Source organism: Ammospiza nelsoni, chromosome 4 (genome assembly GCF_027579445.1).
Source record: "Ammospiza nelsoni isolate bAmmNel1 chromosome 4, bAmmNel1.pri, whole genome shotgun sequence".
Taxonomy (NCBI): domain Eukaryota; kingdom Metazoa; phylum Chordata; class Aves; order Passeriformes; family Passerellidae; genus Ammospiza; species Ammospiza nelsoni.
In genome coordinates, this window is record NC_080636.1 from 54714419 (window position 1) to 54726800 (window position 12382).

Below are 12382 nucleotides of genomic sequence, written 5' to 3' on the forward strand. Positions count from 1 at the left end.
GGCAGTATCAAAAAAATCAACAAAATTCAAATCTTACTCATGTCAGTTTTTCAGATGACTTTTGGTAGAGTTTTTTTGTTTTGTTTTAAAGTAAGGTACATTGTATGTGAGGAAAAACTCCTCCATGTGTATCATTGTGTATATTAAATCATTGTCCTCTATGTTCCATAATTTGATCACATATTTTTAAGAATGTATTTTGCTTATCTAACTCTCTGCTTTCAACAGCAAACTCCCTCTGCTAACTCATCCCATTTGAATTTTTATATTTCAGTTGAATAAGAACCTTGAATTTTGGTATATGCATAAATATGCTCCAGTATATGGCAAGCAGCAGCTTCCTATGTTTAAAAAATAAATTTAGTGAAGAATTTCAATATTTTTTAATACTAGTGAAAATAAGATTTATTCTGTTAAGATGGCACAGTGATAGTCTTTGAATAGATGCTACTTTGAATGTGTTTTTATTTATTTTTCCAGAAGCCTCAGTTTAGGAGCTTATTTTCTTAGTAACAAAATATTGCTCGGAATAATCCCAGAAGCATAATACATTAGTAGAAAGAAAAGAGTATTTATAGCCAGTAATTCAGCTGTTATAAATTATGACTGTAAAGAAAGAGAAAAAAGTTCCTTTTTAAAACTTGCTGCCAGATTTTGGTACAGCAATGCTGAGTAAATTAAGTAATGTTCTTCTTATGAACATGCAAGTTTTGAGTAGTTTTCATTTAAAGACTTTATTAAGCATTTTTCTCAAACTCATCTTTTTTGTTCTGTTTTGAGCAGAATTCCATCTGAATAAAACTCTCAGTGACTTTTTAGCCTACGCTAAATTCCCACTGACAAACAGATGAGAATTATTATTGATTTTCTCCAGAAGGAGCTAATAGTCTTTGCCAAATAAATCATGCAGATCCTAAGTGTACTATTCATCTCTTCTACAGATTATTGCTTAAAAGCCATGATAGTTGTCCTTTAAAAATCAAAAGTCAAATCAGTGCTTTGACTTGAAGTGAAAAATTTGGACTGATGGTTGTCCTGGGCCTTATTATTGTTTGGTTTTTTGCAGTTTGGAAAATGAGAGGGCTGGCAGGCATGGATTCTTGGTAAGTGTGGATTCCTAGTTTCTAGGGAACTCAAGCACACCTGGAGGTAACTGGTGTGTGTTAATGAGTGGCTCAGTTATTTATCTCTCCCCAGCATTATGGAGCACCACAAGTCTCCTGAGAAGCCAGAGCTGACAGTGGACTTGATCACCTTCAACTTGGACACCCTTTGTGTCTGTGCGTCTGTCTCTGTGCGTCTGTCTGTATGTCAGTCCTGGCTCAGGGCCCTATCCAGGAATATTCCAGCATCTTCCCCTGATTCATTTCCCTCTGTTCTGGGAGGTGTAGATACTTTGTGCCCTCCTATCTTTCAAGAATACATTGTAGGTAATTATTATGTTCACTTAATTAGCTTTTTGTTGATTTGAGCTCATTTGGTGCAATCACTGGTGCTTCTGCAGCACACATTCCATCATCTGATTCTTTCCTAATTAATGGAAGAGTCTAATCACCCACTTCCAACCAATTTTTAAGTACCCTTCATTATTTCTTTGTTGTATGGGAATTGATTTAGAGTTGAAACATGTCTCAACTAACTGCAAGACATAATACCCAAAAATATGAATTAACAAATACTAATATGTACTTAACATCTGTCCTAGTTACCAGTGTTTGTACCCACACACAGAGGATGCTGCTACTGGCTGAAATTAGAAGACAGGAAAAATGTAGTTTATCCAAAGTCTGTATTTCTCTAGCAAGTTTCAAATCAGCGTGAGGCATATATCCCATTCAAATATTTATTTGTTCAGCATCTTTACCAAAAAGAGAACTTTCTAGATGACCCTTGTGCCAGCAGAATTTGTGGTTCTAGCTGATATTACTCAATTAACATTGTATGAGATTTCTCCAAATGTGTTGACTGCCCTATCCATCTTAAAAGGAAAAACAACAAAAAAACACCCGAAAAAAACCCAAACCACCACCAAACACCCCCAAAAAACACCCCACAACCCAAAACCAACCAAACAAAAAAATCCCCCAAAACAACAACAAAAAACTACCCACATCCTTTTAATTTCTCCTGTTTGTCACTAAAATAATGCAGTATAAATTTGCCAAGTCTTGCAAACCAGCACAATTTCACATTCTGGGACACCATTAATTTTCACAGGAAAATATGTGTTTAGAATCATTAGGTCTGCTCAAGCATTGAATGCAGTTATTTTTCAGTATTTTCCATACATAAAATTTAGCAACCTTGTATCAAAAATCCAGCTGTACTAGCAAACAAACAAACAAATTTTTTTTAAAAGCTGGAAGAGGAAAAGGGGGAGGAAGAAACCCCTGTGTGACCTCTGGTGGTTTTAAGACTTACTCAGAATGTTGTACCTTCATCAATGATTAAATGACTCACCCTTTTAAAATGTATTGAGCCCTCATTTTTATGTGGATGGATATTACTCCACCAAAAATTCAACCTCTCACTGAGAAAAAGGGTGATCATAAGAATGGGAAAACAACTCAGATAAGTAAAACCAACGCAAATGCAAACCTCTCACCAACTCCTTAAAAGAGATTGACAATCTGAAGAAGTATAAACACATGGGGCCTATATTTCCCAAAATAAGAAATGGTGGCAGATGCTCAGCTGGCACTGACAAATCAGACAACCATCACTCTGGGAGGACAGGTACTCTCTGAAAACTGGGAACTTTTAATAGGATTGAAAAGAAAGTGCTTAAATACTGAGGTGTCCAAAATTTAATTTGGTTTGCAAATACAGATTTTGACTCTTTTTCAAGTTTCTCATTTTTCCCTCTTTGTGTGTGTCTTTTCCTTGCTCTGTCTCAAAACAGAAAAAGGGGTAGCAAGCACTGTGTAACTAGAATAATATGTATATATACACATATTAATTGTATACAGCTGTATCAATCAGCAGGTTAATATTTAGATGCCATTGTGATTACTTTTTGGTTGGTTGGTTGGTTGGTTAAGGATCTTCAGGAGGTTTTCAGAATATATGGGCTGGCATGGAAAGCAAAGCTAGATTCTATCAGATATATCTCAATGCTTCTCAACACCATGTGCTTTCATGAGTTTTTTCTCTATGCCTTGTTCTTTGTAGGCAGCACTTAGTACTTCAGAGAGAGTGCTGACTGTGGCTGAGAAGCCATCCTGAAGAGCAGGGACACAGGTATTTTCCATTTTAGATACACAGGCCAAAATACCACATATACATGACCAAACTGACTTTTACTTAGGTACTACTTGATAGGAAAAGTCAGTCAAATTGTCATATTTTAAAGAATGAAAGCAAAATTGTCCATCTTGCTCACAAATGGATCTGTGCTTCCCTGTGCCCCAGGGCCTGCACACCTTCATCCTGCAAGCAGAGGTGCCTGCAAAAAGGCTGGAGAGGGATTTTATATAAGGACAAATAGTGATAGAACAAGAGGGAATGGTTTCAAGCCTAAACAGAGCAGGTTTAAAATAGATATTAGGAAGAAATTCTTGACTGTGAGGGTGGTGAGGCATGGGCACAGGGTGCCCAGAGAAGCTATGGCTGCCCCATCCCTAGAAAAGTTCAAGGCCCAATTGGATGGGGCTTTGAGCAGCAGCTGGTGTGAGGCGTCCCTGCTCTGGACTGGAACTGGATGATCACTAAGGTCCATTTCAACCCAAACCGTTCCATGTTGCTCCTGGTGCCCCTGTCAGAGGCTGCCGTGCCCGGAACATGGAACGGCTGCTCTGTGACATCAGCCCAGGGCTGAGATCACCAGAGGTGCTCTGAGCACTGTGGCTGTGCTGGCACACGGAGCCTTGCTCTCGTAGCTGGCACGAGCCTCGTGCAGCCACAGCCATGCTGCTGCTGCTGTGCTTCCTCGCGCTGCTGGCCACATGCAGGCCTGTGCAGGCCACGTGGAACACCTGCGAGTAAGTGGCCCCAGGCCCGGGGAGGGAGCTTGTGCAGCACTGGGGGCTCCCTGGAGAGGGCCTGCTCGTCCTCCATGGCCAGGCCGCAGCTCCCCAAACCCCACAGGGAGGCCTCAGTTCCTTGTGGACAGGCTCATACCCCGTGGCCTTACCTGGTGTGCTGCCCCACACACCTTGTGGGGAGCTTCTGCTGGAGCAGCAGCAAGCCATGGAGCAGGATGGAAATTACTTTCTACTTGCAGAGGGAGCTGCGGAGTCCGGCCCTTGACTTCCGATGAGGAACGAGGCAGGACACGTGTCGTGGGTGGCAAAAATGCTGAGGTTGGGGCCTGGCCCTGGCTTGTCAGCATCCAGGATCCCTCGGTTTCAGGCACAGGGCATCTGTGCGGAGGGTCCCTCATCAGTACACGGTGGGTCCTCACGGCTGCCCACTGTTTTGCTGAGTCCAGGTAAGCAGGAGCGGGAAACAGGGATATCCCCACAACATCAGCAGGTGCCGTACGCTTCTCCCATCTCATTTCTCTGCAGTGTGCTCAGTGCCTGGGCAATGCAATTCCCAGCTGAGAAATTGCTCAGGAGAAGGCTGGGCACATGCCACTACTTACTAGCAGCCTCCAGCTGGCATTCCCAGAGCCTGAGGTGTGCTAGAGCAGTCACCACCTCCCTAAGTGCTGCTTTCCTCTGCCTTGGGAAGCAGAAGGCTGGTGACTGCTGGGCCAATATTGGGCAGAAGGGTGGTCACTGCTGGGCTGGCACAGCTCCAGGCTCTGCTCCCTCTCACCCCTCTCTGCACATGCCTTCAGGAACATCAGCGCCATGCGCCTGCTGATCGGCGTCACCCAGCTGACAGAGCCGGGCCCTGAGGCCCAGGTGCGCCTGATTAAGCGGCTGCTGATTCACAACGAATACGATCCTGCCGACCAGAGCAACGACATTGCACTGCTGGAAATGAGCGAGCCTGTCCAGTGCAACTCCCACATCCAGCTGGTGTGTGTGCCCAAAGCCACGGTGAACGTGGCACAGCTGGATACCTGCTATGTCGCTGGCTGGGGTGCTACCACTGCAAGATGTGAGTTTCCAAAAATGGAGGGCTAGCTCAATACACTGGGAAGATGGATTGGGCTTCCTGACAGCGGAGGCCAAGGCCAGAATAAGGCTTCCCACTCCCTAAAAGCAGACAACAGGGCCCAAGAGCTCCAGCACCTCTGTAGGGGCACAGCCAAACCCTAGGGAAGGGGTTCACCTCCAGATAGGGAAAGTGGCAGCAAGCTGCCAGTCCTCATCCCTTTCTGTGTTCACAGCTCAAACATCCAGCGATATCCTGCAGGAGGCCAAGGTCCACCTTATCAATGTCCAGATCTGCAATAGCAGTGAGTGGTACCAGGGGGACGTCCATAGCCACAACTTGTGTGCTGGCTACCCGGAGGGTGGCATCGACACCTGCCAGGTAGGAGCGTCACTCAGCCCCCAGCAGCACAGGCAGCATCACCCCGACACAGGCCATCCCTTGCTTTCCCTGGCCAGTCACTCTCTTAGCCCTGGCTCCCCACCTTTGCTGGGCCTTCCCACCCATTGCCCATGTACAGGGCCTAGTCCAGGATCTCCCTTGTCCCTGAGGCCTGGCACTCTGCCCAGAAAGCCCTGCTAATGCTCTTTGCAGTCTAGATGTCCAGATGCCAATTCTGGAACAACTGTCTTCTGCACATCCAGGATCACTGTGCAGAGCTGAGAGAGAGCCTGACTTCATAGGCTCCCAACCCACTCCCAGCCAAGCTTCTGGAGGTTCCAGCACTGAACAGAGCCTTGCTCAGCTGAGAATACAGCTCTGGCAGGGGCTGTGAGAGAGAAGGAGGCAGCACCGGTGCTGACAGGGGCCACCCAACACCACCTTAATCCTCTCTGGTTCTCTGCAGGGTGACAGTGGGGGTCCACTCATGTGCAAAGACAAGGACGCTGACTTCTTCTGGGTTGTTGGAATAACCAGCTGGGGCAGAGGCTGCGCCAGGGCGAAACGGCCTGGAATATACACTTCTGTTCGGCACTTCTATGACTGGATTGCACTCCAGATGGAAATGCTCCCACAGTCATGGAATCCTTATCCAACTGCCTCACCACCCTGGACTCGTCCTACAAATGCCCCATGGCCCACTCAGAAGCCATGGACGAGACCACCTACCACTCAGATGCCATGGACAAGACCACCTACCACTCAGATGCCATGGACGAGACCACCTACCACTCAGATGCCATGGACAAGACCACCTACCACTCAGATGCCATGGACGAGACCACCTACCACTCAGATGCCATGGACAAGACCACCTACCACTCAGATGCCATGGACAAGACCACCTACCACTCAGATGCCATGGACAAGACCACCTACCACTCAGATGCCATGGACAAGACCACCTACCACTTATAACCCATGGCCAACAACACTGCCCACTCCAAAGCCATGGCCAACAACACTGCCCACTTCAAAGCCATGGCCAACAGCACCGCCTGCTCCGAATCCATGGCCAACAACACTGCCCACTTCAAAGCCATGGCCAACAGCACCGCCTGTTCCGAATCCATGGCCAACAACACTGCCCACTTCAAAGCCATGGCCAACAGCGCCGCCTGCTCCGAATCCATGGCCAACAGCACCGCCCCCTCCAAAGCCATGGCCAACAACCATGCCCACTCCAAAGCCAAGTTCATTACCCACACCAGTGGAAGAGAATAATAACTGCCCATATCCACTCAAGAAGCTGATGGAATTCTTCACTGAGATACAGAAGCTTCTGAAGAACCTACAGGGGATTCCAGTTTGAGCAGGAGAATGGACAGGATCCAGTGCAGGTTGCATAGGACTGTGACTGTTTCCTGCTGAGGCAATGCCTGCTGATCCAAAGGCTGCCTCAGCGCTGAAGGCCTGCTCTGTACTGCCCACATTGCTCCTCTACATGCACACAAGTGCTAATGTTGACTTAGTTGCTGAAATAAAGTTGTCTGTGTTTGTGGTTAACCATACTTTCAGTCCAGTTTGGTCTCCTGGGCAAGGCAAAAACTTCCTTGTCCAGGACCTGCAAAAGTAGGCTGCCTCAGAGCACTTGGGCACAAAGGGAGTCACTCTAAAGGGCTGGAACTGTGTCTAGTCAGACAGAAGAGTGCTCAGAGCCACCACAGGATGAAGAAGACTGGTGCATCAAGGCTAGGAACAGGACAGGAGACAATGCCACATGCGGACAACTTGGGGAGGGACACTTTGAGGCACACAAGCTGGTGACTAGGCCTGGCAAAAGCCTGAGCTGATGGAGCAGACCTGGGAAGCTCCTGAGCATGACAAGCAAAATTTCTGACTGTCACAAAGGCAGGGAGAAGCTGAAAGGAGCTACAGTGCCCTAAGGAAGAGCAAGATTTCAGAGGTAGCAAAGGGACATTGGTGTGTGAGGTGGCCACACTTCAGAGATGTTTGAAGAAAGAGTTGGGGTCATTCTGGGGAGGAGAACCTGGTCGGAGCAGAAGGACCCAGGAAACTGCATCTGCATTGCCATGGAAGGCCAAGGTGAGCTAGTTAACAGCACCTGCAACACCAAGTCCGTTCACAGGTGGGACACACCTTGGATTCAGAGGGAAAAGAGCAGGGAGGAGATAGCAGGGAGGGAAGAAGGTCAGAGAAAGAGAGGAGTCAAGGAAGATGAGGGGGATGTGTAAGCATGGCAGATAGGGAGAAGGGAGAATCAAGGAGCCAGTCTCACAGACACAAGCTGCATCCTAGTGCCACAGGTGCCACAACTGCCCTTGTCAGTGTGGGCCCAGAACAGCAGCAGCCCTTACAGACATCAAGGCCAGGGAGCCTCCCAGAGGGTGTTGCTGTGGCTGACGTGGCCAGCATGGACTGTGCCACATGCGTGCTTTGCACAGGAAGGAGGGCACTGCCTGGGTATCTTTGGCACATGTGACTGGTGCTGCACTGTAACCAGATGGGACACGTGCATGCTGTCTGCAGGAGCCATGTGCTCTAGGGGGTGGTTTTGGGAAGGAGCTTCTGGCAAGCAGCTGCAGAGAGTAGGGTGGCAGTGAACTCCCCAAAGAGACCATGATGACACACAGGGTGTTTTCCTGCAAGCTGTTAACAGGAAGTTCTGGGAGCCCCTGCAAACAGAGGGGCTAAAATAAAGCTGGAGAGGGACTTTTTTTACAAGGGCAAGCAGTAATAGGACAAGGAGGAATGGCTTTAAAGTGAAGGTAAGTTTAGAATAGATATTAGGAAGAAATTCTTCTCAACCAGAGGAACTCCATGGCTTCAAAGCCACAGTCAAAGCAAATGTCACAACCATCTCCTCCTCAGAGATGGAAAAAGCTGTCACAGTCATTACCGTGACAGGAGCACCTACCAGCAGCTTCCAACTGCTCATTCAAATGCCAAGTGACAGATGTTTCCAGGAAGAAATACAGCCCTCTCAGAGCCTTGGGTTGCATCACCCACCAGGACAGCATTGCCTCAGCCTCCTCTGGCCGGGGCTGTGACCTGCTGGAGTCACTTGAGCTCAGCCGGGCTCAGCTCTGACCATGGGGCCCAGACAGACCACATGGCACTGCTGGAACTGGAGAAAGGTTTGCTTCTTCTTGTCATAAACCTCTTCCTTAGCAGGAAGCTGTCAGGAGAAGGGGACATAAGACAATTTACACCCTGCCCATTGTTTTCCCAGCGGCGTTTGTGTAGTGGATTTCTAGAAGAAAAAATCCCCACAAACTGCAGTTAGGAATTTCAAATAGCACTGGGACAACGGCGTATGCTCTTTACTGGCTTGATAACTAAGATAGAATATAAACCATTGAAGTTGAAATGCCAGTGATAATCGCAGGGAAGGATCACAAACCCTCCCCCGCCCCAGCGCTCCCCACCAGCCGGGACCGGCCCGGGCCGCGGGGCCGCCATCGCCGCGACAACGCTGCCCCCTGGCGGCGGGAGCGCGGGGAATGCCCGGGGATGGATCCCGCGGCCCCGGGAATGCCCGGGGATGGATCCCGCGGCCCCGGGGAATGCCTGGGGATGGATCCCGGCGGCCCGCACGGATCCGCCCGGGAGCGCGGGGAATGCGCGATTCCTGCCCCGAGCCGCGCGGGCAGACGCCGCTGCCGGCAGCCGCTGCCTCTGACGCGTCGCGTCGGGGCTGCCTTAGACACTGGCAATTACTAGTGACACCTCACTTCGACTGGGTTAAATATTTTCCCACTCCGGGCCGTGTGTTTGCACAGGAAGGATCAGAGAGTCACGTCTGCTTCCGTTCCCTCTGCTCCAGATGCCCGATGTCCTTGGTACCTGGCCGTCAGTTCTTAATGTACATCAACATGTGCTGATATACAGCCAGGCTGATCTTTGACTCACCTTTGGAACAGCAACACATTTTCTCAACAACAAATTATACTTTGACATTAGAAGGTGGTAATCTGTAATGGATATTGCAATCTGAAGATTGAAAGAGACTATCTGTGATCTTTGTCCTCAGCCGAGCAGGCTGGAGTCTCTCTTCCCTCCTACACTTTATTTGATTGTGGGACATAACCTTGGGATGTACTAATAATCATTAGTCAGAGCTGATGTATCCGTTACGGGCCTGCCCTGCTCAGGGAGGGAGACATTCTCTAGAACAGTAGTAAATCAGCAAAACATGCACTTAAATATACAGTAAAATGTGGTTTGAGACACGGTCCTTCATACATCATGTAGCAAAATGTTTTATTGAGAGAGTCACACACACACTAATGAGGAAGGAGGGCTGCTGAGACAAGACCTGTGGAGGGGAAGCAGTTCTGTGTGAGAAGGGGCTGGGAGAGATCTCTGAGCAGCTCCTGGTCCAGGGGAAGTTGAGACTCCCCAAGCCCTTCTCTGCCCTCTCCTAGCCTTGGACAAGCTGGCAGGAGAGAGAAGGGAAGACAAAGGAAGGAATGGAGCCCTGTAGAGCTGTCCAGACACAATGGGCCTTAAGGGCCTGGCAGGGGCAGTGGAAGGGTCCAGCTTGCCAGGAGGACTGAGAGGTCTGTTCTGCTGTTCACCAGCTTTGCAGGTCAGGCTGCTACTTTGTCATTTGTTTTTGCTGCCAAGCAGCTGTCTTTTTGGAGCTGAATGTTGCAGAAATTGTTAGAGCTTCTCCTTTGCTTTTTTACAGGTATTTGTCATTATTATTTAAATCTGAGTGAATAAATAACACATGTATCTGCTGAATGTTTTACTCTCTGGGTTCCTGACCTTGCTGCTTTGCCTTCCTTGGTTTTGTGGTCCTGACTATTTGCAGCAACTGTGCCAAAAGGGCTGCCAAGATCTCCGAAAGGCCTGGGGCTGCATCCCACACTGATCTGGGAGAGCCTGAGCTGGCACATCCCTGCTGATTGTGATTGCTGGGCCCACAGGGCCCTGGGGCTTCTCCTATGAGCCTTGTCTCCCTTTTTGGACCTGGCCAAATTGGTGCATGTCTGGCTTTTTTGGCTTGCTAGTGACAACTCAACCAATAGGTCTCTTCCAGTCTTGAAAATTCTGTGATTCTGTGAAAAATGCTGTAAGTGTCTGTGATGTCCAAGCTTTGGATCAGCTGTCTTGCTTAGTGCAACCTCTCCACATTACATTTTGTTATTTCTAATTTTTTTTTTCTTGAGCAAGAATAGCTCAAGCATTGCAATAGCCATTTTTACTGCCAAAACTCTGTTTGATGCCTGTTTGGCTGGTGGGGAGACAGGCTCAGGATAGGTGTACATTGGCTGCTTTCAGTACTTCTGACCCCAACCCATGTCACTTCACTGAGGGATGCCAGCCTGGCGTGGCCCACAGGTGCCTGCAGGCTGAGCTGCCCTGCAGGAACTGAAATTCCCAGTTCCAGCAGAACTTCTGTGACCTGCCCAGTCATGCACCTAGAGAGGGAAATAAGGCAAGCCTTTCACTTGTCTCTTCAGTAAATATTAGAATGCTTTGTGCCTTTGTTTTCCTTATTCTGACTTTTTTTCTCAGAAATCTGTTACAAGTGTGAGCACAGACTAATTTCCATATAAGGCAAGTCAGTAAGAACGGGGATGTTTGAATGGTGTGCCTTTTAATAAATGAACCAGTGCTCGTGTTTTTTACAGCATTAAGAAGAGATAAGACCTCCATTCCTCCTGTCATGGCAACTACAACAAACAGAACATCATTCAGAAGTCAAGAAAAAGACACAGGCACTTTAGGCTCAGCCAAGAGAGCTGCAAAGTAGCAAAACTCATTACTAATTCAGAGGAGCTGTGTCCCTCAGAGCTCACCATTACTGTTCTTACTACTAATAATACTGGAGCACATCAATTTAGCAGAAAGCAGAATTTGGCTGAAGGCAGAATGGTGTTGAAGTACCACTCTCCCAATCAAACACCTCCATGAGGACTTCCCTTGCTCTAGTCAGCCTAGAAAGAAGCAGAGCTGGGTTGTGGGGAAAGAGCTGAGGAGGGGAAGGTTCTGGTTTTGTAGCCAGAGCAGTCTGGTAACATTAATCCTAGAGAAACAGTGAAAGAGGCCACAGGTATTTGTAATTTATTCATAAACAGCTATGCCATCATAAGAAACTTTTTTAAATAATATGTGATAGTTCTTTAAATATTTAAGAATTTGTTGACCTATTTTCTCATTTAATTAGGATTTTTTTTTTTTTTGGCTGCATTAACAAGGACTTGAATGCAGTCTGGTTTAGTCACTACAGTTCAGCTGCACTGGGTTACAGAAACACGATTTCTTTCTAAGGCACATGACACAGGAGAGGAATACCATTGTAAGTGTCTACATGTGTGCTTAAAAACCAGGAGACTTACCAGTAGGTAGGACATAAGCTCAATTAATGAATATAAAACCATTCACTTGGCATCCTTCTGAGTCCTAAACCAAAATTTGTCTTTTCAATTACAGCCCTACCCCTGTTTTCTTTGCAGCAAAGGGCCATGGTGCAGTTGCTCTTCTCTTCAAAGTGCCCTGGTTAAGAGCATCAAGCTCATCTCTGCAAACTGCATTTGTGAGTACACTTCTTTTCTTACTCATTTCTTTTGCCCAGGCCTAGAAGTGGAGTTGATAAAGCCTTGTCCATGTGTGCAGCACAAATCACAGTGCAGCAGTATGGTCAGAAACCAGCTCCTTCTAAATGCTGATGGAAGCACTGTTAGCAAAAGCTGCACTCTGTGCATCATGCTGGAGCTGGAGCAGAGCTTGTGTCCCACCTGCCTCCTCTGCAGTCAGTGGTGAGGCAAGGGAGGACGTGAGAGCAGGGCTTTGACTGACTATCCAGCATGGAGATGGGCAGAAGTTGGAGATGCCCACAGGGCCCTCCTGACAGAGGGGAAGTTGTCACCAGCAAGGCTGGGTGAACCATCAGAGTCCTGGCAGTATCTGCTTGGTTCAGGGG

The 12382-nt window shown here is 47.7% G+C and overlaps 1 protein-coding gene across 1 annotated transcript; it reads left to right on the plus strand.

The window, feature by feature from the left end:
* The first annotated feature begins 3944 nt into the window (after positions 1–3944).
* On the plus strand, positions 3945–6799 carry LOC132072715 (acrosin-like). Its single transcript, XM_059471204.1, has 5 exons — positions 3945–4429; positions 4784–5049; positions 5282–5427; positions 5894–6132; positions 6583–6799. The coding sequence occupies exons 1-5, from the start codon at positions 3945–3947 to the stop codon at positions 6797–6799; spliced, it is 1353 nt and encodes a 450-aa protein (XP_059327187.1).
* The last annotated feature ends 5583 nt before the right edge of the window (positions 6800–12382 follow it).